The 26,781-nt window shown below is 54.3% G+C and overlaps 1 protein-coding gene across 4 annotated transcripts in view; it reads right to left on the minus strand.

The window, feature by feature from the left end:
* Positions 1 to 26,781, minus strand: part of EPB41L1 (erythrocyte membrane protein band 4.1 like 1) — a 168,963-nt gene that overhangs the window by 35,736 nt on the left and 106,446 nt on the right. For 2 of the 4 annotated variants that reach the window (XM_075901384.2, XM_089769638.1), the window contains 12 exons: positions 21,992 to 22,096; positions 21,839 to 21,881; positions 20,675 to 20,750; positions 19,197 to 19,415; positions 18,961 to 19,048; positions 17,260 to 17,412; positions 16,612 to 16,709; positions 14,856 to 15,031; positions 12,262 to 12,410; positions 10,832 to 10,867; positions 8,602 to 8,793; positions 6,390 to 6,488 (listed from right to left, as the gene is read on the minus strand). In XM_075901384.2, the coding sequence (XP_075757499.2) occupies positions 6,390 to 6,488; positions 8,602 to 8,793; positions 10,832 to 10,867; positions 12,262 to 12,410; positions 14,856 to 15,031; positions 16,612 to 16,709; positions 17,260 to 17,412; positions 18,961 to 19,048; positions 19,197 to 19,415; positions 20,675 to 20,750; positions 21,839 to 21,881; positions 21,992 to 22,096 (1,434 nt within the window). The remainder of the gene's footprint in view (positions 1 to 6,389; positions 6,489 to 8,601; positions 8,794 to 10,831; positions 10,868 to 12,261; positions 12,411 to 14,855; positions 15,032 to 16,611; positions 16,710 to 17,259; positions 17,413 to 18,960; positions 19,049 to 19,196; positions 19,416 to 20,674; positions 20,751 to 21,838; positions 21,882 to 21,991; positions 22,097 to 26,781) is intronic. The other 2 variants (XM_089769640.1, XM_089769639.1) reach the window with 2 other exon arrangements.

Genomic DNA, 26,781 nt, shown 5'->3' on the forward strand with positions numbered 1-26,781 from the left:
ATGTTTTATATCACAACGATGTAAGATGGCTCAGTCGAGGGTCTGCACTGCAGCGTTTCTACTCTCTCAGAAAGGAAATCGGAGAATTCTTGGAAACAAAGGGACAACCAATGCGAGAACTATCTGATCCTATTTGGCTGGCTGATTTGGGGTTTCTAGTTGACATAACAAAGCATCTGAATGTACTGAACACGAGTCTTCAGGGGAAAGATGCAGCGGTGAACCAGCTTTATTCACACCTCAAAGCCTTTGGAACAAAGCTGCAACTTTTCATAAGGCAGTTGTCACAAACACAGCCCAATACCATACATTTTTCAGCGTTGCAGGAAATAATGAACAGTTTTCCACAGGACAATATCAGTGCGCAAACAAGCAGGTATGCAGCAGACATCGCATCTCTGGCTGGGGGGTTTAAACGGCGCTTTCAGGATTTTGCAGCTATTGAAAAGGAGATCAGCCTTTTCTCCTCTCCATTCTCTGTTGACCCAGATGATGCTCCAGATCAGCTGCAGCTCGAGCTCATTGAGCTGCATTGTGACAGCGAGTTACGCAGTCGTCACCAACAGCTCTCTCTTGTGATCTTTTACCGCCAACTGGATAAGAGTCGGTTTCAAGAGATTTGAACATTGGCTAAGAAAATGCTGAGCTTGTTTGGCTCAACATATATGTGTGAGAAGACATTCTCTGCTATGAACTTTAACAAGAACCGCGTGAAGACAAGACTAAGTGACTCTCACCTGAGTGACATTTTGCGCATCAAAACCACTGCCTTTGAACCAGACCTAGCCTATGTGCTGCAGTCCAGATCTCAGTTTCACCCCTCACATTAGTGCAGGCAAGGTTTTTTTTTTTCAATTGAGATGAATACATTGTAAAATCTCAGTTAACGTCAGTTGGTCTAAATCAGTTATAAATATATTTGGACACAACATGTATACTTGGTGTTATGTTCCTATTCATATTTTTTGAACTTAAAAGTTGACAGACAACCTTTATTACCAATAATATGTAATGTACTTTACAATGTTCCTGACATATATTTCAGCTTCCTGGATTTTTTTTTCATCTGGCCTTCAGATATGAAAGGCAGAGTGATTTAACACCTGTTTAGATTTGTCATCCATGTGATGAAATGAAAAGTATGCCGTTTGCAATAAACTTTGCATAAAATAGTTAATTTGCATTCAATTTTAATGGTTCAAAGAATGTCAGGCAAAATGGTCGGCCCTCATGCATGTTCACTTCATCAAATCTGGCCCTCTTTGAAAAAAGTTTGGACACCCCTGGGCTAAGGAGTCCAGGAGGGCTGGCTGGAGTTTAAAGAAGCCTTATCAAAGGTACAAGAACAAAGCATCCCATTGTTCAGTAAGAAAAGCAAATGTGGTAGGCAACCATCTTGGCTTAACAGTGAAATCCGTGGTGAGCTTAAACACAAAAAGGAAGCTTGCAAGAAGTGGACACTTGGACAGATGACCAGGGAGGAGTATAAATCTATTGCTCGAGCATGCAGGGGTGTAATCAGGATGGCCAAAGCGCAGTTGGGATTGCAGCTAGCAAAGGATGTGAAGGGTAACAAGAAAGGTTTCTACAGGCATGTTAGCAATAGGAGAGTGATCAGCTTTAAACAGCAGGTGGCCCTAGCAGGAGAACTGCCTAGCTGGAGGATGCTCTGACTCAGCAAGTCTCATGGGCACACCCTCCTCTGCCCTGCTGCTCTGACTGGTATTGGACTTTTAAGAAGCTCCTCCTGCAGGCAGTTCAAGGCAGAAAGTCAGGGCCATGTAGCAGGAGGCAGCTGGGGCCAGACGTAGTATAGTTAGAAAGTCATTTCAACCGGTTCATGAGGAGAGAGGAACACAATGTCGGAGGAGACATCAGCTGCCAGGGAAGAATCCAAAGTGGCTTTCCTGATGGATCTTCTTTCAGGGGCAGGTGCTGCCATGCTTGGCATGAGCAGCAGAAAGATTCTGCAGCTGTGCTTTGGTCACTAGGAATTCTTCAGTGAAGACAGATCTGGCCAGAAAGGAGGTAAAACAAGCACCCCAGGGGAGTCCTGGGGCCCATGAGCCAGTCTGCAGCAGATGCTCCATAGTTCCTCTCTGACTACAGGTAAGGCTGTCAAATACCTCCCTGGTCCCAGCATGAGGCAACTGGGAGGGTGGCATGAGAAGCCGAGGGTTCTGGGCAGACCAGGATGCATGCCCTCACCAACTCAGTACACAAAAAGATCCGCTTCTTCTTTTCCCCTCAGCTCTCACCAGCCTGTCTGCCATTTCCCTGGGCCCAAATGGGCTGAGAGAAAAGAACTGGCTTGCCTGGAGCTCTGGAAAGCTGAGGGGAGAACTAGTCACTCGTTCTCATTCTTGAGACACCCTGGGGTGCTGCTTTACTGGCTCACTGGCCACTAGCATCCCCATCTAGCTGGAGGCAGAGCCTTGCCCATCAGACCACGTGTAGTTTGCCTGGCTGTTGCCTAAGACCGCAACACCACAGAGGAAGTGGGGCTGGGCCCCGACGCATTCCTTGCAAATAGCATGAACCCCAAGAATCACATCCTGTAAAAAGGGACTGGAGGGCGAGGATTGTGGGAGGAGGAGAATCTTGTTTCAACTGACATTAAATTGCAAGCGCCAAATGATTTCCCTACACCCCAGGAGGACTCGGACCTGTGATTCCACAGGGGGGCAGCAAGGAGCTCCATGGGGGGAGGGAGACCCATCCATCCATTACAAACACTCCAAAGTCAGGAACTCGCTTTTACTCATTAAGAGGCTGGGTTGCACAAGCGTGAAGCTGCAGCAGCCACACATCAAATCCCCAACGCACAGCCATAAACACTCGGAATGAAGTAGAAAGCAAAGCTCAAAATCAGTCCAGCTCTGCACTGGAGTGGTTTCAATCACCAAATGTCTCCAACGAGAGTGAACCATTACCGTGCCAAATGTATGCCAGGGCTTTTATGGCCCCTACTATTGTTGGGGTTTTTATTTCTTTTAAAGTAAATTCTATGGGTATGTCTACACTACCCCGCTAGTTCGAACTAGGGGGGGTAATGTAGTCATCCGCAGTTGCAAATGAAGCCCAGGATTTGAATTTCCCGGGCTTCATTTGCATAAGCCGGCCGGCGCCATTTTTAAATGCCGGCTAGTTCGAACCCCGTGCCACGCGGCTACATGCGGCACGGAGTAGCTAGTTCGGATTAGTTCCACGAGGAGTACAGCTAGTTCGGATTAGAAGCCTAATCCAAACTAGCTACTCCGTGCCGCGTGTAGCCGCGCAGCACAGGGTTCGAACTAGCCCGCATTTAAAAATGGCGCCGGCCGGCTTCATGCAAATGAAGCCCAGGAAATTCAAATCCCGGGCTTCATTTGCAACTGCGGATGACTACATTACCCCCGCTAGTTCGAATTAGCGGGGTAGTGTAGACATACCCTATGACAGAAGTTTGTGGCCAAGCTCTATTTCCATCCTAGGAGTGCACAGAGCTAGCAAGAATGGACCTCCAGCTCCTCCTGGGATGATCAGACCATTTTAGTGCAAACCTGCTTGAATGACAATGATTCTGGGCCTAATTCCCAGGGTGCAACTCCACTGCTATGCTGGTAACACTGCTGAAATCAAAGGTGCCACATTGGGACAAGGCCGTGGTGGATCAGGTCCTTTTGCTGATAAAAGCCACTGGCCGACTGTCAGCCGCTGACTCTAGATGTTTGGCCCACATTCTCAAAGGTCTGTCCTTGCCTCTTTGCCAAAGCATCCTTTGGATGCACACCCCCTCCACTTGCATGGCCTGCACTGAACCAATTCCACTCGTACAATGAGTGTTCTCTTGCGGCTGGTGGGCTGGATGCAGAAACAATTATGTATGGATTTGGGGAGGAGAGCGGAGGAAAATCCAAAGCATTGTTCAGAAAATCAGATGCAGAACTAACTGGAGTGAGGCATCTACCCGACTCTTCAGTCAATAAGCCACCAGGACGCCTGAGAGCTCCGGAGACTCAGCCTCTTTCCTCACTGAAACAGAGCTGTTTAACTGCATTCTCTTCTGTCCTACCATTCTAGACACCTCTGCAAGGGCTCTTTGTTCCGTCAGTCTCTGCTTTAGGCTCTGTCATCACTATTGATGCAGAGAAAGCACACAAGCACTGTGTGCCCAGCAAACTTTGCCAAGTTATCCACAGGATGCCTTACCAGTCATGCTAGCCCATGGGGAGCTACCCTAGGACACTTTCTCAGCAGGGAAACTGGTAATCCCATTAGAAGTGGAGGTAACTATGCTAGGCTGTAGTAGGGTTTGGAAACAATCTCCAAAGCCACCGGGTCCATCTGGGGTAACTGAGTTGAGGGCCAGCACCCAAAGGCTCACCATCCCACAACCACGTCTTAACAGGCTGCAGAGGCCCCAAATAGCCCTTCTCCCTCTCCTGGCTCCAAGCAGTAACTGGCTTGGCCTCACATCTTCCCTGGGGGACCAGGGGGTAATCGGAACCAGTCTCTTAGCTCCCTTTGGACTTGTCTCAGTGGCAGAAATCACCACATTTAAGCAAGGCACTGTCCCAACCAAGCTAGAATCTGATTCATCCTCACCTTGTAGACAGAGCAAACTCATGTTAGGAGAACCATGTTGTAGCCCAGTCTTCTTCCCCTGGGTGGAAAGTTGCATGGCAATACCCCTCCCCCCCGCACGCGCACACACCTCGACATATCAACAAACTGATACGACTTGAGAAACATAAAGAACAAACTGACAGTGGTGGGTAGATTCCACAGGACAGTTCGCTCCACTGCGTGAGGGAGGCGGGTTCTTTTATGCAGGTTTAATGTGGGTATAAGCGAAATATTTCAAAAGCATCCACTGACGTGCCCAACCTGAAAGGCCAATGGCTTGATTGCCAGCCGTGCCAAGAGGCAGCAGCTCCGTTTGAGCTGGAGTGGTGCTCCAGCCCTCTGGACATCAGGCCCAACATGGAGGTCCAGCAGTGCCCTACCACATTAATGACGGCAATGTGCTCAGGCACTTTGGGATGGGGCCATCTAGCTACCAAAGACTGACAGTGGTTGCCCCATTTTTTCTTCTGTTCTATATCATGCCAGTATCTGGCTCCTAAAAGGGGAGATTGGTCATGCCAATTTTCTTCCACTATTTGATCTGAGGAAGTGGGTCTGGCCCACGAAAGCTCATCACCTAATAAACCATCTTGTTAGTCTTTAAAGTGCTACATAGTCCTGGCTTTTGTTTCAGCTCCCCCAGACTAACAGGGCTACATTTCTATCACTGTTCTAAAAGGGCAGGGCACTCAAATGAATGGGGACCCTTGGAGAATGGTGGGCATAGCCCCATATGTTCCCATAACACTTTTCATCCAGAAGGATCCCACTGTGCATCACAAATGATGGGCCAAACCCTAGGGTTCTTGCTCAGATGTTACTCAGGCAAGCTCCCCTTTCTGGAATAGATGCTCTTTCTGAGTGCGGACTGTATAGAAACAGAGCCTGCAGGTGTCAGCCCAATGTACCTCACCTCCCTCAGCACCCAACTGGAACCATGCCCGGGCAGCAGGGCAGCCACGGTTCAGAAGAACAGCCAGACTGGCTCAGACCAAAGGTCCATCTAGACCAGTGTCCTGGCTGCCGGCAGTAGCCAATGCCCAAAAGCACATAGCAATGACCTGACCCAACCCTTTTGGAGAGGAGGTGAAGAAGGTCACCCGAACCAAATGCAAGGGAGCTGTAAGTGGGCAGAATGTACCATAATCACCCCAAGTAGACTTTGGCCAGCACACCAGGGTTAGCACCTTCTCTGCTGAAACACGCAGGGATCATCAGGGGAGAGTGGCCTGCACCTCTGATTTCCATCTCTGAGGAGACAGCAGCTCCAGCATAGCACCTATTTTACCCTGGGTCACTGACTTACAGAGAACCATCTCCTGAACAGATTGTCAGCACTGCCTCCTGCCACATCTGGGTTTTCCTCGAAGGACTCTCATCCAAGTACTGACGAGGCCCCACCCTGCTTAGCTCAACAACTTCAGCACCATAGCTCTAGAGTCTATGCAATAGGAGAACTGCTCAGGAGCCCTGCTTGGCTTCTCTCGCCAACACCACAGCCAAGCCTGTATTCTCTGAGGCAACATACAAAAGCTGCAAGATCCGCACTGATTCCTAGCTCTGTTCCAGAGACCAGGTTAACCCTCCTCCCTACATCACTGGCTTACAATGGGAGAGCCAGCTCAGAATAGGCCCTGGCAGCAAGTGACCAGCTGCCCAGGCATGGCTGGTACATGAGCAGAAAACCTTCCCAGAGGCTGTGAGGTGGATTATACAAGGGGCTACAAACAGAGACAAAGAGGGGGTGGGGGATAGAGAGAAATGGAAAGGCTGGTGATAACCTCAGGAGAAGAGACAAGGCTTTTCTGTGTGAAAGACTCCATGGACAAGGCAGCTCCGTGCTCGACTGAAAACTCCTCTAGGGAATCCTCTTCTATCCTCTGTTTCAGCAAGGGAAGCCCGTGCACCCACAGCCGGGGGCAGGGAGGAAGGGGGAGAGAGAGAGAGAGAGAGAACAAGAACGAATGAATAAATGAACAAATGGGTGGATAAATGAAAGAGGGTCATGAATATTCCAGCTGGGGCGTTGTGCTTTAGCAATCTGTTTTAAAGTCTCATGCCTGCCTGCTGCCAGTGACTGCAGATCTGCTGAGCTGGGCGTGCCTTCCTGCTGACCCCAGCACCCCCTGGCCTGCACACCAGCATGAGCCGGGGCACAGGGGGACCTAGCCCAGCACCCACCGTGAGCGTCCAGCTGAGCGCTGGAGGGGCTAAGCTGCAGGTAGTTATTCTTCCATCAGTGCTACAGCCCCCTACCCTCTCAGCTTCAGAACATCTCCCTGACAGCTTCACCGGGCCAGGGGCCTGCCCCTCTGAGGGCCAGATGCCTGAGACTAGGCAGCCCTCCTTTTTCCTCAGATCCTGCTGAGAAGGGGACGGGGTAACCCTTGAGGAGCTGTGAGAAGCTCTGGGTGAGGGGGGCTATACAAGAAGTCAGGCTTCGCGGTACCCCCCTCTCCCCACACACACACTCCCCGTGGAAGAGAGTGGAACTGTGGGTAGAAGACCCCAGCTGGAAGTTTTGCTTTCTGCCTGTGATGGTCTGGACAAAAAATGGAGCTCAGAGGCAAGAGCTAACAGCTGGGTCTGGCTGATAATTCCCCAGATTGGAGAGGCTGCCAGCTTACTGCCCCATCCTCCCAGCCACCCTCACTGCTGAACCACCCCCACTAGGTGCCAGACCCTTCCCCCACACATCCAGGGAGCGAGCCAGCTGGAGAGCAGCACTCAGCCTGAGAAGCCAACGCCAGAGTGAGCTCAGGCCATAGGACCTCGGCAGCCTGGGTTAAACACCAGTGCCCCTTGCCCTACGGCTGCCCCACAGCCAGTCAGTGGAGAGGCAGCAATGGGCCTGCCACACTGCAGCAGTAACTGCAGTCTGAGGCTTGCCCAGGCTACCTCCTGTCGAAGAGCTGGGGAGCGAGCAACACGAGCAATACTGATTCAGCTCCACGGGTGCGCACGGCTCGCTACCCAAAGCACCAAGCCGGCAGCCATTCCAAGGTAAAGCAGCCCTACAGCTGGGGCAGGGAGAGGGTCTTGCCATTTACATGCTGCACAGGTCGTCTAGCCAGGAGCTGAGGGAGTCGATGCTTGAAGCTAAAGGCAGGTGGCGCCCTTAACCGACAAAGCCCAGGCATCCCCTAGGGCTTTTCCACTGTCTTGGTTTATACAGCCAGTCTCCCCTTCCCAGCCCTCCCACCCACTTCCAGCTCCTTGTCCACAGGTGTCCCATCTACGGGAACCACCAGCAGGGCCGTCCTCAGCAGAGCACAGTTCTCTGTGGTCTCACCTGCCCTTCCTCACCTCTTGCTCACAGCCCAGCGGAGGATGGGCTCAACATGCTGCAGTATCCGCTGCCCTGTTCCCCTAAGGCCACAAGGGGCTGCATGCAGGATCCCAACTTTACAGAGCCATCTCCTGAGCTCCCCTGCATCAGCCAGCAAGCGCAGAGTCTGTGAGTCCTATCGCACACCCGTCCCAGAGCCTTGGGAGCAGAGGGGGCCGGAAACCCTTAACAACAGCTGGAAGCAGGCACCTCTCTCCCCCCCCACAGCAAGCCCAGAACTGCACCCTGGCACCAGAGACAGCTCAGCCAGCATTATTCACTCACTTCCCTTCACACTGCAAGCGCAGGGACATCGGCCATGGAGTCCTCAGCCCGACTCCTGTGTAGGGGTGCCCGAAGCAAGCAGAGCAGCCATCACAACAGAACGGAAGCAGCAAGACACCTGTCAGGCTGGATTTCATCGTCACTCAGGTGCGGGGGCATGGCCCTCCCTGGGTGTCTGGGCGTAAGTCCTGCCTGACTGCAAAGACTAGGCATCAAATCCAGAGGCCAGCTCGGGGCTGCTGCCATGTGCACACACTTTATTCAGGGCCCACTGAACATTTTCCTGAGTAGCACAGAGCACAGGGAGCCCAAGGCACCAATGATCCTCGCCTCCCACCATGCCACAGACACAAACTGACAGAACAGACACCAGAACTAACCTCGCTGGCCTTCTCCGGGGTCCCCTTTGGGGTCTCATCCTCATTCTTGGGCGAGGAAGAGGCTGGCGATGAAGGCAGCCTCCTGTCCCGATCCCGGTGAACCAGCTTGCTATTGGGCTCCTTCAGCGTCCTCTTCAGCTCATTGATACTGGCCTGGTGCTTTAGCAAAACGTCTTCTGGTTTGTCTAAAAACTTTGGGAGGGAGAGGAGCAGGTTAGTAGTAAGGCAGAGATTGGATACCTGTGGGGAAGGGAAACCTGCTTCCCACTGAGCTGAATTTGGGAAATCAAGAGCCAAATGTACCAGGAATCACCCCAAAGACGAGGGCAGCTTCAGCTGAAAGTGACTGGCAGAACTTACACATATTTCTTGGTATTGATCAATGTGCCCCCTTTCCAGCCAGGGACTCAAATGTCAGACCAGGGCGAGATGATCCTCAAGTACTAGTAGAGTGGTGGGACTCAAAGGGGAGTCATTTCCATTCCAGTCCTCTCTAGTCTCTATTCGATTCTACTGGTCTCTGTTAATTTCTGCTGGAGGGTCATCATGTTCCAACACTCCTGAAACCATAGACCCAATCTGTTCCAATCTATTTTACAGTGTTGCCAACTGGAACCCGTTGAAAATGTTCTACTGGTCTTTACATAAGGCTTCCCTGGAACTTGATTCTGGACAATGGTCCAAATCCCTCCCCTTAGTGCTACAATGTCCAGAGGTGGGGTTTGGCCCACTATTCAGGTGTGTTCCGCATACTGATTCAGGCCCTAACTCTACAGCAGAGCCAAACCTTTCCATGACAATGTGAGGGTTGTGAGAACCCCTGTTTCTGCACTAGTGATGGGTGAACCCAGTCAAAAAGAACAAGAACCAACTCCAATTTTTTCCCTAAACTCAAATCTGTTTGGAGGTTCAAAAAAGTTCCAATAAACTTCTATCTTGCCCTTATGTCAAACTCCTGTAGCAACTTGCACATTTCTGAGTCCTGTGCAGGACTGCAAGGGCCAAGAGGCCTTTTCCTGAGAAGTTCAACCTTCTTTGCAGACCCAGAGACATTTAGAATAAGAATCCAAACTGTTATCTGCATCCTAGGACTAGCCACTCTGAGGTTCACAGATCACTAGCACAAGGTGTTCTTGGGTGCACAGGACAGCGATGGAGAATGACACATGCAGAAAGGAATGAGGGATGAGACAGACCATGGAGGGAACAAGGCCAAGCACCTGCAGGAGCTGGGAAAATAAACAAACCAGCTCAGGCTGAAGAGCACATCAGTCATCAAAGGGGCTTGGCAGGGATTTTAGCTAGAGCATCTTTGAGAAAGTCTCCCTGTCTCGATTTAAAGATCACCACATCCCCATGTGAATTGTTCCACTGGTCACGTACCCTCGCAGACCCCTTGCCAAGTGGTTCTGAGCTGCCAGTAAAGCATGCAAGGACCCTCCCTAGCCAGACCCCTCTTCCAAAAGAACTCGTGCTCCCCACTAGCGGGTGGGTGAAACAGACCAAGAAGGATCCAAGTGACCTGCCCAAGGCCAGCGTGGGGGGCTGATTCTGGAACTCCAGAGGCCACCTGATTACTGCTCTCTCCAGGAGAGGAACCCGGGAAAGGTTCTCTTGCATGAGGGCTTGTATCTGACTTGGCACGTAACTGTGGGGCAGCATCGCTCCATGCAGCCCCATGCTTTGCCCAGAGCATTACAGAGGCCTCGCAGGGGTCACCATGGAGAGTTCTGAGCCTGGCAATAATGTTGCAAACTGGAAGAGATGGAGCTGGGGGTGGAGGGGGGAGGGCTGTCTCATTCTCCTCTGTCAGAGGGAGCCGGGGCCAGGGACAGAGAGAGGGGGCTGGGCAGAGAGAAGAGACACAGGAAGAAAATGCAGAGGCATCAGTAAAGAGAGCAGTCGCCAGGACACCCCAGGGGCATGGTGGCCTGGCTGTAGCACCTTGGGAGGGCTCATGTCCACATACCCGAGGCGAGGACAGCTGCCTCACTTAGTGGGACAGAAAATGCTGCTTGTGCTTCGGGGAACACGCCCATGTGCTTGGCCACTGGGTTTCTCGGACTGTGCTCTGGAGTGGGAGGCTCCCCAGTGATGTTTGGGTGCATCCTGTATTCCAGTAAATAGAGTGACACACAGTGGGGGAGGGATGAAGGGGCGGTGCTTGTTTTAAAGGAGATGGACAGTATGATGCACCAATGGGCAGTAAGATGCTCCAAAGAGAGAATACCTCCTGCTTGTGCCTGGGGGTGGTTTCCTGCTCCGGCTGGCAGCAAAGAGAGGGGAAAGGAACCAGCACAGTCAGTCAAGGGAACTTGTCACACACATCACAGTTCAGTTTAACACAGGACCCTGGGCAATGCCAGGGGCAAAATCAGCAACATGAGCTTCCCCATAGCAGTGCCTTGCTGGTGCCACCAGATTTCTAGTCACAGACTGAGATCAACTGTCAGAAAATCCATCTCTCTATGGGGGAGACCTGGAGGCCTGGCCCCCACGAAGTGGAAATAGAGAGAAGAAGCCAGAGGTCTGGACGACTCCTCTAAGACCGATCTGGCATCACTAGGATTGTGTATTTCAGTATGCAAGTGCCTGCGAGCAGGTGTATTTATTTGTAGGTGAGTGCCTGGTGTAAACGTCTGTCTGTGGGGGTGTCTCTATACAATGCGAACATTTGTGAGTGTAGTGAGTGTGTGTCTGCATGTGCAGTGCAAGCATTTGCGTGTGTAGTGTGAGTGTCTGTGTCTGCGTGTGCAAAGCGAGTGTTTGCCTGTGCAGTCTGTGAGAGTTTGTGTGTGCAGTGTGTCTGTGAGTATCTGCATGTGCAATATGAATGTGTGAGCTATGAGTGTTTGCTAAGTCTGCGTGTGCAAAGCAAGTGTTTGCATGTCCAGTGCAAGTGTCTGTGAATGTGTGTGTGTGTGCAGGTGGCTGTGTGTGCAGTGTGGATGGCTGCATGTGCAGTGCGTGTGGAGGGAAGGGAACTAGGAGTGTGGACTGTGCTCTGTTCTTTGGTCATGGCTACCCCCCATTCCCACATGGGCCAGAAGGGGAGCTCAGAAAGTGGCTGCTGCTCCATGACCCAGATAACCCCTGCTCAGACAGTGGCCAACGCTGAAATGCTCTGCCTCTCCCTGAAGGCAGCTGCAAGGTGTGCTGTGCTCTCCAGGTATATCCGAATGGCCCAGCCTGAGGGAAGCGTCTCCTTTCTTGCTCTCACCAAGGAGCCAAGCAGTGGCAGACAGCAAGGCCTGGGAAGCCCTTGCTGGCCAGATCTATGGAGACATCTCATGAGTGGGCCCGAGGTGGCATGAGGCTCCCCGTGTGGCTGGGCAAGGGAAGGAGGAGGGTCCTCCTCCCGAGGAAGACAGGCAAGCCCATACCTTGGAGCGCAGAGGGTCAGGAGCAGGTATCTCTGGGCCAGTGCCTCGCACGGAGGTCTTGGCATTTCCCAGCAGGGAAGGGCACTGCTGTGCGGCAGACACAGATTGTATGAGACAGCCCTTCCCCTCTGGGGTATAGAGCACCTGCTCCCATGTCTCTAGCCTCCTGGGCTCCTTCCCTCTCCACATGCACGCTGGGGCTGCCCTGGCCAATCCATATAGAGGGCGCCCCTCCAAACCAGCCTCTACATGGCCTCACTGCCAGTAGGCCCTGTACCTTCAGCTCCTTGATTTTTGTCGGGGTTGTGACTTCCTCATCCTCTGCCTCAGAGCGTCGCCTCCCGCCGTACTCGCTGTCCTCGTCCCGCCTCTCGGACTCCGCCCCTCCATCGTGGTTCTCGCTGACGGAGGCTGGGCGCGAGAATTCTGCAGGGTGCAGAGAACACACAGATTGGGGTAAGAGGTGGAAGGGGATTAGACAGACCCAGCTAGCCCCCCTGAACGCCGTCCCCAGCCATAGCCAGCACAGGCCTGGTCCTTACAGCCAGTCTCCTAGCAACAAGGCTTCCACTCTTCCCATGAGAGGCAATTCCACAGTCCTCCATGGCAGGGGTACTGCCCTGAGGGCCGGCCTGCATTTGCCGTTGTTTCCTTCCCTCCCCTTCCTCTCCTGCCTGGGACTAGCTCTAGACTACGGGGCTTTATCAGAAAAAGCTCTGCAATTTGCGTAGCTTTTTCCAATCGCTTTTGCACAAGAGACTTTTGGCCCAATCTAGAAAGGGCCATATGGCGGAAAAGCCTCCTCTTTTAGCGGAGGCCTTATGCCTCATGAAATGAGGAACACAGGGCTCCCCAAAAGAGCACGTTTGCTCTTCCGAGAAAAAAAGCAGAAGAGCAAACGCATTCCTTGGACGCGGCAGCATCCCGCAAAACCCTGTCGTCTAGACGTAGCCTCAAGGTATAAAGTCTTCATGGCCAGCTGCTCCCACGTTGCCCCACAGGCTTTGCCGAGACCAGTAATGGAGCTAGCTACGCTCCTCAAGCCCGGTCTGCAAGCCAGGTGAGCTAGCTCAGCTGAAAGAAGCCCCTCCCCTCGGCTAGGCAAGGCCGTAGGCCCAGCTTTGTAAGGCTATTTTGGCGCTGCTCCACCCAGGGCTGCCACGCCCAGTGAACTTCACCTAGGTCTCACTGAATGGCACCAGGACTCAGGCACCTGACCCAGAGTAGCAACACTGAGCAGTGCAATGCCTAAATGGCATTAAAAACCTGAGCCGGAGCCTCAGCAGTCAGGTAGCTGGAAGTGAGTCTGCTACACCCGCCCCGGGGTTGCCACTTCCCTCCCCGTGAACCGAGCACAGACTGGGTGCTCCCACACTAGAGCAGGGGTTTTATACCTGCAGTCTGTGCTGTGGGAGCAGAGATGAACCCAGCCCATTTATCTCATTTATTCTTCCCTCCAAGTCCAGCGGCTCGTCCTGCTTCCCAGTGTGTCAGTCCCTCACTCGAATGGCGCGGGGGCAGAAGGCCACAGGCCTGGGGGATCGGGTATTAGCCTAACTCTCCTACTAATGGGCCAGAAAGAGCCTGGTCCCAAGGGTCACTCGAAGCCCTGAGTTTAAAGCACTCCCAATGCCTTGGCAGACTGCATGCACAGCTAGCTCTGGGGCAGCAAGTGAGGCAGCAGGTCTGGGAGAGGAGTGATGGGGACACAAGCTGGAATAGCCGGGAGGTTGCGGGGAGACAGACATGGCTTGCTGCTCAGTCAGGACTGGGGAGAACTGGCAGAGCTGGGGGAGGAGCTGCGGGTCAGGACTGGGGTGCACTGGCAGAGCTGGGGGAGGGGCCGCGGGTCAGGACTGGGGTGCACTGGCAGAGCTGGGGGAGGGGCTGCGGGTCAGGACTGGGGTGCACTGGCAGAGCTGGGGGAGGGGCTGCAGGTCAGGACTGGGGTGCACTGGCAGAGCTGGGGGAGGGGCTGCGGGTCAGGACTGGGGTGCACTGGCAGAGCTGGGGGAGGAGCTGCGGGTCAGGACTGGGGTGCACTGGCAGAGCTGGGGGAGGGGCTGCGGGTCAGGACTGGGGTGCACTGGCAGAGCTGGGGGAGGGGCTGCGGGTCAGGACTGGGGTGCACTGGTGGAGCTGGAGGAGGGGCTGCGGGTCAGGACTGGGGTGCACTGGCGGAGCTGGGGGAGGGGCCGCGGGTCAGGACTGGGGTGCACTGGCAGAGCTGGGGGAGGGGCTGCGGGTCAGGACTGGGGTGCACTGGCAGAGCTGGGGGAGGGGCTGCGGGTTAGGAGTCGGGTGCACTGGCAGAGCTGGGGGAGGGGCCGCGGGTTAGGACTGGGGTGCACTGGCGGAGCTGGGGGAGGAGCTGCGGGTTAGGAGTCGGGTGCACTGGCAGAGCTGGGGGAGGGGCCGCGGGTCAGGACTGGGGTGCACTGGCAGAGCTGGGGGAGGGGCCGCGGGTCAGGACTGGGGTGCACTGGCAGAGCTGGGGGAGGGGCCGCGGGTCAGGACTGGGGTGCACTGGCAGAGCTGGGGGAGGGGCTGCGGGTCAGGACTGGGGTGCACTGGCAGAGCTGGGGGAGGGGCCGCGGGTCAGGACTGGGGTGCACTGGCAGAGCTGGGGGAGGGGCCGTGGGTTAGGAGTCGGGTGCATTGGCAGAGCAGTGGGGGTGACACCTGTGTGCTGTGCCTCGCTCGTACCAATCTCCCAGCTTCCCTGACACGTAAGAGTTGAGAGCAGCTGCAGGAAGCTGTGAGCTCACAGTGCCAGCCACCCTTCGCCCACACAGCCCCTTCGTCTGAGCCTGTCCTCCCCACTCCCACCAGTGAACCAATCTCCCTCCCCCTCCCCAATTTGGGGCGTACCTCCGTCGAGGCTGCGAGACATGGTGTACCGTTTGCTGGAGGAGCGCTCGAAGAAGGGCGCAGGCCGGTCGATCAGGGCACTGGCCTGCCGGGTCTGGGCCTGCGTCCGCCCACTGTAGCGGAACTTGGAGCCCATCACCAGGAAGCCCTTTGGGGGTGGCTCTGGGGAGACCAGCCTGTGGGGAAGGGGAAGGAAAGCAGTGTCACTGGCAGGCCTGCTCCACTCACACACCAGGCAGGGATTCATCAACATTGCGACTGGAGTTGGGGGGGAAAGGCCACGAAGCGCCACTGTCATAGCAGCGGGCGTTCACCTTGAAGCCGGATGGTGGCTACTTCATTGTTCTACTACAAATCCTTTCAGCAGAAAAATCCAGCTATGTGGGAAGCCTGGCTGAAAACGGTGGTTGTGGGCAGAGCTCAAACAAAGAGTGGCCTTCCCCAGCACCTTGGCGTTTAACCCTGCATCCAGAAACAGCCCTGTCCTGTTAGCAGAACGCTCCAGCCCTCTCCCTCCTCCCTGGTCTCTCGGCCTCCAGCTCAGTGGCTGTTCCTGTCCCGTCTACGTCTACTAAATGGTGAAGGTGCCTGCTGCCTCCCCCACAGCTCAGTGACTTCAGGAAATGCATTATGCAAATCATGTAGAAGTCAGGCAGTGGGGTGAAAGTGAGAGCTGAGGAGGCATGTGCCTAAATCGGATGATAACAGGGGAGGCAGGCGCATATAAACGAGGGTCTCTGTCTGGGGGTATGTCTACACTACCCCGCTAGTTCGAACTAGGAGGGTAATGTAGGCATACCGCACTTGCAAATGAAGCCCGGGATTTGAATTTCCCGGGCTTCATTTGCATAAGCGGGGAGCCGCCATTTTTAAATCCCCGCTGCTTCGAACCCCGTGCAGCGCGGCTACACGGGGCTCGAACTAGGTAGTTCGGACTAGGGTGCCTATTCCGAACTACCAGTACACCTCATTTCACAAGGAGTAACGGTAGTTCGGAATAGGAACCTAGTCCGAACTACCTAGTTCGTGCTGCGTGTAGCCGCGCTGCACGGGGTTCGAAGCAGCGGGGATTTAAAAATGGCGGCTCCCTGCTTATGCAAATGAAGCCCAGGAAATTCAAATCCCGGGCTTCATTTGCAAGTGCGGTATGCCTACATTACCCTCCTAGTTCGAACTAGGAGGGTAGTGTAGACATACCCTGGGTGAGGACAGCAGCGGGGAGGAGAGATACCAGGAGACATCTATTCAATGACATTTTGTGAATTGGTGTCACTCTGGTTGCATACTTTACCTTGAAACAAAAACAAGGAAAAATGCCAAAAAAAAAAATTCAAAATGTTTCAATATGGTTCTTGCAGGCCACTTTTCATTTAGGAATCCTGGCCTCACTGAAACTAATGGCAAAACTCCTGCAACGAGGCCAGGATCTCACAGGCAGTGGTTTTAAAAAGATCTCTGTAGGACACCTTGTCTCTGCTTAGAACAGAGCTCTGGAAACCAGGAGGACCACCAGCCAAGCACAGGCTGGCATGTACAAATCAACAGGCTCCAGAATCAGCATAAGAATTGCCAGGGTGGAGCCGAGAGAAAATACACTGCTGCCCCAATCAGCACAGGGTGCAACGGACTGCCATGGAGAGCCTGAGCCCATCAGCAGATGAAAAGCACACGGAGGGAAAGGACAGGCAGTGCCTCCAGCCCCCACTCTGTGTGCCCTGCCTGCTCCTGGGGGTTTCTTAGGGACCTTCCTTCTCACCTGAAGAAGGTGTGGTGCTCGATGCACACTTTCCAGAGCCTCTTGGCGGAGCGGTGGTTGGGCAGCTTGAAGCCAATGGTGCTCTCAAACTGCTCGTACTGAAAGCACAGGAGAGTCGGGTTACAGCCGGGGTTCCTGCTGGCCCCCAGGCGTGGCTCGGGCTGGTGACAGGTTCCAGTGACAGACCCGGTGTCTCTCTAAACCCGGTGTCTCTCTTCCCGGCATGCTCTGGGGCTGCTCAGCTTAGGCTGCAGCGGCTCCTCTGTCAGGACTCTGCTGGCAGTACAGGGGGGCCAGTTCCCACAGCAACGGTGCCACGTTTCCCTCGGCACTAACTGGCTTTTGGGCGGGAGGGGAAGGAACATAAAAGTCAAAACGTTCTGTTTCCTTCTGGGGGATAATCCGACTTTCTCTCCCTTTTTCAGACTCCTTCCGCCCCCCTGGAAACGAGACAGAGGGTTTGGTTTGTTTCCCCCTGTCATGAGTTTTGGGGGGCCCCCGGTCCTGGTGCACTGTAATATCGATGGGCCTTCCCCGCACACGAGCATGCTTGGGAGAGAAGAGACTTCCTGACATTGCCTGGGAGGCAAGGACAAGCTCTCCCAGTGCCCCCCACTGCTGAGGGACGGGCTCTCGTCAGACACCCACCTCACCGGGGCGGATTTTGATGTAGAAATTGCTCCTCTTGTAGGAAATCTTGAGGATCTTGGGCCAGGCAAAGCGGTTTATCCTCAGCCTGTCCCTGTAGATCAGCAGGCCATTGGCACAGACGCCCAGCATGATGTCGATGCCTTCTGAGTCCTGGGGGAAGCCAGAGGGGAGGGTTAAGGACAAGGCCAGACGGTTAGAGTTTGGCCGGCAAGTGGCCCTCCAGCTACTGCCTCTCAGTGTGGTCCAGAGCCAGCTCCAAGCCAGGCTGGAAATATGGGTCTGAAGCCAACTGTAAAATGTTGCAAGTGTATTCCCTCCCAAGCTCGCAGTGCCACTGGGCAGCCACCCCACCTCCCGTGGCCCCAGCTCCTCTGCTGGAGAGGCCAGTGGGGAGAGGCTGCTGGGAGGGGGCCAGAGGTTTGGAGAAACACTGGCTGTGAGACGTGCTTGGGCAATTGGTCGGGGGACGGGGGGTTCCTAGTGGCATTGAGCTCTGGAGCAGTCTCCGGGGTGGAGAGATAGGACCACTTCCCCAGCACAATGGGGCCCATCAATGGGGCCCACGTACTGACCGGCTGATGTTTTCAGAGGCACCTAAGTCAGTAAGGAGCCTGAGGCTTTGTCTGTGTGAGGTGTCCACTCTCAGTCACAGGGTGGGGATGGGATCCTGGCTCAGGTGGCAACAAGCCGGTCTTGGGGGCAGCCCAAGCTAGAGGTTGGGCTCCTTCATTTCTGATGTGCCTGCCACAGCTCCTTTCCCTTTGCCTGGGATCCCCCTCAGCCCTGCCGGGCCCCAGGCTCTTCGTGGCCTTTGCAAGGGCAGAGTAGGTATCTGTAGTCCTGAAGGAATGCTGCCACTGCGCTCAGGACCCATTCCTCCCCTCACAGGCTGAGGAAACCTAGGACCTTGCTCCTGGACCAGCCAGCAACTGGGGCTACGCTGTGAGCCCTGGACAGCAGAGTGGGCTTGTTGCTGGAGGACTGCCTGTACCAGTTCAGGTGACCACAGGCCTTGTGCCAACAGAGCTGCACTCAGGGATGGGGGCGAACTTCCCAGCAACGGTGCTAGCAGGCCCAGAATGTTGCGCTGGGGCAGAGGGTCGGGGTGGGCAGGGAGTGAGGGCAGGCCCTGGCACATGGGTCACACTATGCGACTGAGAGTGTCTCTTGGATGCCCTCCAGTTCCAGGTGACAGGGCAGCAAGGCCCCACTTGCCTGCACAAGGGGCCCTAGTCCTGCTTGTCCCAGCCTGGGTGAGACGAGCAGCAAACTCCTCAGTGCTGCCACTGGAATCCCAGGCACCATGCTGTACCAAGACACCCACAAGGGACGCGGGTCGGCAGGGGAGAGAGGGAGAAAGGAAATGCTGGACAGAGGGACGTACCCCTTGGGAGTGGGACTGCCGCACATCTAGGCCCGGCCCAGCCCGCGCTGAGCTAGCGAGCTCAAAGGGAAGATGGGCGTAGTGGTGGCAGCACAGGTGGCTGCTTGGGTCTGTACAGGGTCCCTAGCTAAAACAGCTCTAGCATGGGTCAGTCTGCATGTGTGGCTAGACGCCCCCGACCTGCCCAGAGAGGGTGCGAGCGAGACAGAGGGACACAGACAACGAGGCAGGGTGCCAGGCATGAGGTGAGGGCGTGGAGTCTGAGGAGAAGCGCAGAGAGGGCTCCAGTGCTCTGACGCCGTGGGCGTGGGTACCTTGGCGTGGTGCAGGTCGACACCGTACATGGAGAGCTTCTTCGCATTCTCCAGGAAGTGGATCTCCGCCTCGCCCGGCGTCATGCCCCTGGGAAGGAGACGAGGAGCCAAGAGAGGCTGATTAGACCCCCCTTGCTGCCTGTGGGTCTGGTCAGGGGCATTGCTCGGGAGAGGATGTGAGGAGCAGGGAACCCAGGGCACTTGGGAGGAACAGCGGGGGTTGAGGGGAGCCCGACCTGTAGGTCTTGTGCAGCTCCATGATGCGCTCCTCCAGCTCCCTGGTCTGGTTGGGCGCGAAGTGCAGCTCACTGACGTAGTTGCCAACATGCTCCTCGGAGTCGTAGTCTCCCAGCTCGGCCTGCACAGCGTAGGAGCCCAGCAGGGCATGCGTCACGAAGGAGCAGGGCAGGCGCCCCGTGATGATGTCAGCCCGCAGCTGCAGACACAGGTAGTATCTGGGGGGGGAGGGGCAACTGGTGAGATGAGAGAGGACTCAGGGATACACCCTGCTGAGCTCTCTGGGGGGCTGGCAGATTATGACCAACAGAGGGGTCCGCCCATGGCAGGGAGATGGTCACAGGGTGGGGGGCATGTATATGCACAGCCATCACTGCGCCCGTGACCAGGAGCAACCCCCTGTCCCCCACATTTGGGATGAGCCCCCTTGGGCCTCCACCCTCAGGATGGGCTCTCTCACCCTGTGCCAGGTGGGGATCCTCTGCCCCATGTGCAAGATGGATGCCATAGACCCTCCCACCCCCACAACACACCCAGACACAACACACCCAGGGTATGTCTACACTACCCCGCTAGTTCGAACTAGGAGGGTAATGTAGGCACACCGCACTTGCAAATGAAACCCGGGATTTGAATTTCCCGGGCTTCATTTGCATAAGCCGGGCGCCGCCATTTTTAAATCCCGGCTCGTTCGAACCCCGTGCCGCGCGGCTACACGCAGCACGGACTAGGTAGTTCGGACTAGGCTTCCTAGTCCGAACTACTGTTACTCCTCATTACTCCTCATTGAGTAACGGTAGTTCAGACTAGGAAGCCTAGTCCGAACTACCTAGTCCATGCCGCGTGTAGCCGCACGGCACGGGGTTCGAACGAGCTGGGATTTAAAAATGGCGGCGCCCGGCTTATGCAAATGAAGCCCGGGAAATTCAAATCCTGGGCTTCATTTGCAAGTGCGGTATGCCTACATTACCCTCCTACTTCGATCTAGCGGGGTAGTGTAGACATACCCCCAGAGAAACAGTCACACCCTGCACCTGCATGTGCATCTCCTGCGCTCTGCCTCACCCTGCACACCCTATCCTCTAGTCCGTGCCAGAACCCACATCACTGCCTCTCCTTCAGGGCATACCTTATCCCACCTTCCACTTTCAGGATCCAGCTCTATCCCAAGGGCAGTGCATGTTGGCTATCCTGTCGTTCCCTGAGGACACGGGACTTGAATGCACCACCCTTTTCTCCCGAGGCCAACACCCTAGCCCCTAGTTCACACCAGAACCCACCACATCCCACCACCTTATCTTCAGGGCGTCCCTTATCCCACCTTCCATGTGCAGGAGCCAGCTATCCCCGCCCGGATGCGGAGGCGGACCCACCCGACAGTCGCTCTGCACGTGCACACAATGCTCTCTGGACAGACGCAGTGTCGGGAAGGAAGAGCCCAGGCATGGCTGCACACTGCGTGCCCCCGGCTCCTCACCTTGTGATATCCTCTGTGAGCTGGGCTGGGTCGGGTGGGTAGAACTTAACAGTGAAGGCAAAGTTCCAGGGGCCACCTGTGGAGAGGAAGAGAGAGAAGAAAGGGAGTATGGTCCCCATGTGCCTAGGAAACGTCTTTTCCCAGGGCATCCGTCCCTAGCCAGGCGCAGTGGGCATAGGCAGCCCATGCCTGTGACCCGCTCCTCCCAACGCCCAGGGCCTGGGGCAGGCAGAAGAAGAGACAGCTCCTCTGGGGTTGCTACCCGAGAGCCTGGAGAGATGAACCTTCTGAACATGGGAGACACAGGGAATCCGCAGACGGTGATTCCCACAGACCCTACCGCCGTCTGGCCCAGCCAAGGTCTGCCCAGACTCCACCATGCAGGGACATCACCTCCTGTCGTCAACACAGCAACTAGCCCTGCATTTCCCAGCAAGGTTCCCTGAGGTCCACCAGTGAAACCCGAGGTAAAAGGTAAAAGTTCACTGAAACCAGATTTCACAGGGAGAGACTAGACTTCATGGTGACATGTTTTTCACGATTGTGAATTTGGCAGGGCCCTGCCTTGCTCACCACACTTCACACCAGGACCACGTGGTGATGTCATGGGAGCAGCACCTGACTGGCAGTGCTGTGAGTAAGAGAACCAAGCCCGCAGAGCTCCAGAGAGACTTGGCTGTGTGTTCCCGCCAGGGCTAAAGAGCAGCAAAGCCATGCCGACACTTGTGGTAAGACAGGGTCTCCACAGGAAAGGCTTGGTCCATCGGCTACTGGAGCCCTGCTCCGGACACCTTCTGCCAACGCACATGCAGCGTCAGCCAGGCATTCCCCAGCGCACTCCCTGACCTTCCTCTGCAAGGATGTCAGGGGCCCGGTTTTCAGAGGTACTAAGCAGCCCGTGCCACCTCCAGGGGCACTGCAGGCCCCTGGCATCTGCGAATCAGGCTCCAAGCTCGTATTCCTGCTGCAGCCCCATCTCCCCCTGGCTTCTCTTGCCCTGGGGGGCTGCACCCACAGCCTGGCGTTCCCACCAGGGTGAGCAGAATGGGGAGGTGACATAACTGGGCGCAGTGGGAGCTGCCGAGTTCCTTCTGCTGCCTGGCCAGCACAGGGGCACTACCCAGGCCTAACACATGGGGTGGGATAGCCCACTGGACGACTTACTGCGGATCTGCTTTTTGATCTCCTTGGAGGGGTCCAGCCAGTTCTAAAACAACAAGAAATAGCACAAAGAGGGGGTCACGGCCGCTGCCCTGAGGGCGGGGTGGGGGTAATGCAGCAAATGGCCTGGCAAAGGGCCCCAGGCCCCAAGCTTACCTTCTGGCTGTCCGAGTCGCAGAACGTCAGGCCGAAGTAATCCTTCTCCAGGAGGTTGAGGTGCTCACACACCATGTCGAAGAGCACCTGGCCCCGGGCGTGTTTCTGCAGGAGACACAGATGGGAAGGGGATTGGAGCCAGGGTCCCCCTCTTCCTCCAAGGCCAATCATGCTGCAGCTGCCCACCCGAATGCAGATGAAAGCAGGACCCATGGGACACAGGAAGTTTCTGCCCCTTGCTTCCCCCTCCCAGCGACCTCGTGCAATCACAGCCCGGGCTTAGGGTACTATGGGAGTGCCCCCAGAGGGGAGAGGGAGGGCTGGGGAGAAGGGGAGGCTCCCTCAAGGGCTGGCTGTAGGCATGGTCCCACGGCCTGGGAGGGCTGTCCCCTGGGATTGCCCCAGTCAGTACCCAACTCCCCCCTCTGCCTCGCTCTTCCCGGGCTTTGTTGGGGACTCGAACCAGAACACAGCACAGAACTCAGCCTGAGCTCCCTCGCTGTGCTCAGCTTCCCCGGGGGTTCCTTCCAGGCCATTCCTGGCCCAGCGCCCCCGTCCCTCCTCCGGAGAGAGCCAGCCCCACCTCCCACAGAGTCACGGGGCAGAGTCAATCGAGGAACCGACCCTGCCACAACCAGCGTCAGCAGCTTGGTGCAGAGTTTTAGCACCAACCCAGAGGGAGTGCACAGAAGAGCCCCAGCCCCACTTTCTAGGGCAGCGTGAGCGTTCAGCGCTCTGAGGTGAGAGCTGATGATGGCTGCTGGCAGACCTCCCACTGCAACAGAACACAGGCTCCCAGGAGCTGCTCGCCGGGACCTGAGCAATGGTCCCACCGGCCAGGAGCCTGTCTTTGACCAGTACCAGATGCCTGAGAGGACTGTGCAGGTAGCATGACAGCGGGCAATTCTGCAATAGCTTGACTGCAGGGTTAGTTCCTTCCTGACCCAGATGGTGAGTGGCCGGCTAGTGCCCTGAAGCAGGAGGGTTTATACAGCTTATGCCCTTGTATTTATCCTGTCTAACATACCAGTGGGTGTTCTCATTATCCAGTTAAATGTTCCATCATTTTGGGGATCCTACTCAGCATGTGGCTTCCTGCTATCTTGTGACAGCGAGCTCCACAGCTTAAGTATGAGGGGAGCTTTACACATATCACCCTCCAATTTCACTGAGTGTCTCCTTCTCCCTGTAATATGAGACTGGATACACTGAAGCACCTGATCTCCCTTACTAGACCATCCATTCTTTTACATTTACCATGTCCCCTCGAGTCTAAATTTAAGTCCCAATCTTGTCAGTCTCTCCCGGTAAAGAAACCTTTTCATACCTATGACGGTATGGACTAGGCCCTGAGGCCCCTGCTGGAGACTGTGTGGTCCTGCCACACCTGCCCCAGAAAAGGGCAGTAGAGAGGTTCTTAAAGCATCCTAGAGCAGCCGTGAGGGAAGCAGCCAATCAGGAGCCAGCAGGGCCAGAACAAGCTCAATTCCTTGCTGAAGCAGAAGGAGAGATGAAGCTCTGGGCTGGCTGCGGGGACAAGGCCCCTCGGATAAGGATGAAGAAGATGCTAGGGCTGTGGGGAATTATGGCAACAACACAGTTATTGAAAGAGCTGTTGCAGACAGCTGCTGTCTATAGGGCTCCTGGCTGGGACCTGGAGTGGAGGGTGGGCCTGGGTCTCCCCCCACCTCCCTATTAGTCACTAAAGCATGAGCAGGAGTGACCTGGACTTCAAGGCACCCCAGAAGGGGAATAGAACTGTAGTGGCCCAGCAGAGCTGTGGGCAGAAAGGCCCTAGGGCTATGTCTACACTGCAACATGATTTTGAGATACCGGTGTATCCCCAAATAGCCATCCTGCGTCTTCACAGCAAGCCCGTTATTTCGGGCTCGCTATTCCAACATCCCTGTAAGCCTCATTCCACGAGGAATAAGCGACGTTTCAGAACAGCAGGTTATTTCGAAATCTGGCGCTGTGTGGACAGTGCCAAAGTATGAAATAAGCTATTCTGAAATACGATCGAAATAAGATACGCTATTTGCATATCTCAAAGATACGCAATAAGACTATCAAAATAAGATACGCAATTTACACCGTTTCTTTCAAAGCCCGGTGCAGTGTCGCCGTAGCCCGTGAGGGCGAGAACATTGTCTCCGGGGAAGGAGCCCTGGGACACTGCTCTGATCCAGAGCAGGGACAAGCTGACAGGCAGCAGCGGGCACTGAGAGAGGCCCTGTTGGGCTCGGAGCCCCGAAGGGGTTTGGTTTGTTCTAACAGACTGTGTGGGACTTGGCTGCAGGGCTGAGCCCCTGAAGAGCCACTACAGAGAGAGCATGCACTTGACCAGGGGGCGCTCATGAGCAGTCAGTGCACCTACAATGCCTCCAATAGGTTTCCTGTCTCCTTTGATAGAAGTGCTGCAGAACAGACTTTGTTCAGGCCAGAGTATTGGCTTTACGTGTTTGAGCCCCACCTTTTTTTCTGAACCCAGTTTCCTCACTAGCCACAATTACCATTTGCCCACCACAAAGCATTGCAACAATTTAGGACTTCAACTTAACTCCACTGTGAATGGAATCTCATGAGCTCAGACTTCACCACTGACAGCTTGACCATAAATAAAACCAGTAGCAGAAATCAAGAGCAATAACATACCATGAGATGACTGTTTCCTAAGCTACATCCAGGCATAGAATTCTGAGGAGGAGACAGCAAGATATGGCTTATTTCTTGGGTATGATGCAGATATTTGTGGGCACACATTGGTGTCTGTTAGCTAAATATTAATCAGACGCTAGGGAGGGGTGATGAAATCCATGTGCTGTGTCATAGCTCAGAAAAGCTCATCTCTCCTGCTTTAAGGGACCATTTCAGTTGCTATAATGATCCCGTCTATTTACTGCTTTGTCACAATCAGTGTTTCTGCAGTAAATAAAAATGACAGTTCAAGCGTGGAGCTGCTGGAGGGAGATCAAAGGAACAAAGCAGATTCGCATTTCTTCACCCACTCAGTCCCACGCCCAGGCTTCAATATTCCAATTCTTCTATGGGAAACTCAGGGCTGCGGTTCTAACATTAATCTCCACTCGCACACAGTACAGACCTCTATGACCCACGACTTGAACACAAACTGATGTCTTCTGTCTGCTGAGCTCCTAGACCACTGACACCAGGGCTCAAAAATCCCATCACACGGGGGAGTGCCTCCCAGGTGAGCATGGGGCATTGAGGATTCAATTTATGCAGAATCTCAGCTTTCATATTGTTAAAAATACATTTCCAGCCCTTGTGGCTCTTAGGCAGCCTTCCAGAGAGTGCAACACAATTAAGTGCCACCTTCCTGAGTCTCCAGACCTCCAGTGCCTCTGTTGCTGCTCAGAGCCTTGTGGAGCAGCAGCTGAATGACATTAACAAGCGGGGTCAATTTCATGGCTGCTGCCCCAAACAGGTGGGAAGCAATAAGGAAGCAAAAGACCCCACTGAGTTTTATGCCACTGATGTGGCTTGGGATAACTCACAACAGTGGCAGAAGCACCACTCACAGGGGCAGAAGACTCACAGAACAGAGGTTAGGAGCAGGGCAGAGAAGTGGAGTCACCCTACTGCACTGCAGCAATCGACATGCTTTTCACTGCATCACTCGGCTGCAGGAGAGCAGCAGACAGCACTTCTGGTGAACTATTGCATCTCAATGGACACTTAACAATCCTCTCTCGCAGTACAGGAATCAAAATACAGGACTATGTAGCACTTTAAAGACTAACAAGATGGTTTATTAGATGATAAGCTTTCGTGGGCCAGACCCACTTCCTCAGATCAAATAGTGGAAGAAAATAGTCACGGCCATATATACCAAAGGATACAATTAAAAAAAATTGAACACATATGAAAAGGACAAATCACATTTCAGAACAGAAGGGGGATGTGGGGGGGGGGGGGGAGGAAGGTGAATGCCTGTGAGTTAATGATATTAGAGGTGGGGAAGGGTAGATGTCTGTGAGTTAATAGTATTAGAGGTGATAATTGGGGAAGCTATCTTTGTAATGGGTAAGATAGCTGGAGTCTTTGTTCAGCCCCCTGCGGAGAGTGTCGAATTTTAGCATGAATGCCAGTTCAGAGGATTCCCTTTCAAGTGCAGATTTGAATGTCTTCTGAAGTAGGATGCAGGTGAGTAGGTCATTGAGACAGTGTCCTTTCTGGTTGAAATGGCAAGCAACTGTTTTTTCTTTGTGATCCTGTCTAATGTCTGTTTTGTGGGCATTGATTCTTTGGCGAAGTGTCTGAGACGACTGTCCAATGTACATAGCAGACGGACACTTTCGGCACATGATAGCATAGATTATATTTCTGGAGGCGCAGGAATATGTGTTCTTGATCTTATAACTCACTTGGTTAGGCCCAATAATGGTGTCAGCAGAGTGAATATGTGGACAAAGCTGGCAATGGGGTTTGTTGCAAGGGAAAGTACCAGAGTGGTATGTCCTGTGGTTGTTGGTAAGAATCATCTTGAGGTTAGGTGGTTGTCTATAGGAGACTATGGGTCTGTCTCCCAGAGCTTCTTGGAGTTTAGTGTCCTGTTCCAGTATCGGCTGTAATTTATTGATAATGTGTTGGACAGGTTTAAGTTGGGAGCTGTAGGAGATGACAAGTGGTGTTCTATTGTTGGTTTTCTTGGGTCTGTCTTGTAGTAGATGGTTTCTAGGTATTCGTTTGGCTCTTTCAATTTGCTTTTTTATTTCTCCAGGTGGGTAGTTGAGGTTTATAAATGCTTGGTAGAGATCCTGAAGTTT

This window comes from Pelodiscus sinensis, chromosome 17, assembly GCF_052426305.1.
Source record: "Pelodiscus sinensis isolate ZL-2025 chromosome 17, ASM5242630v1, whole genome shotgun sequence".
Classification (NCBI taxonomy): domain Eukaryota; kingdom Metazoa; phylum Chordata; order Testudines; family Trionychidae; genus Pelodiscus; species Pelodiscus sinensis.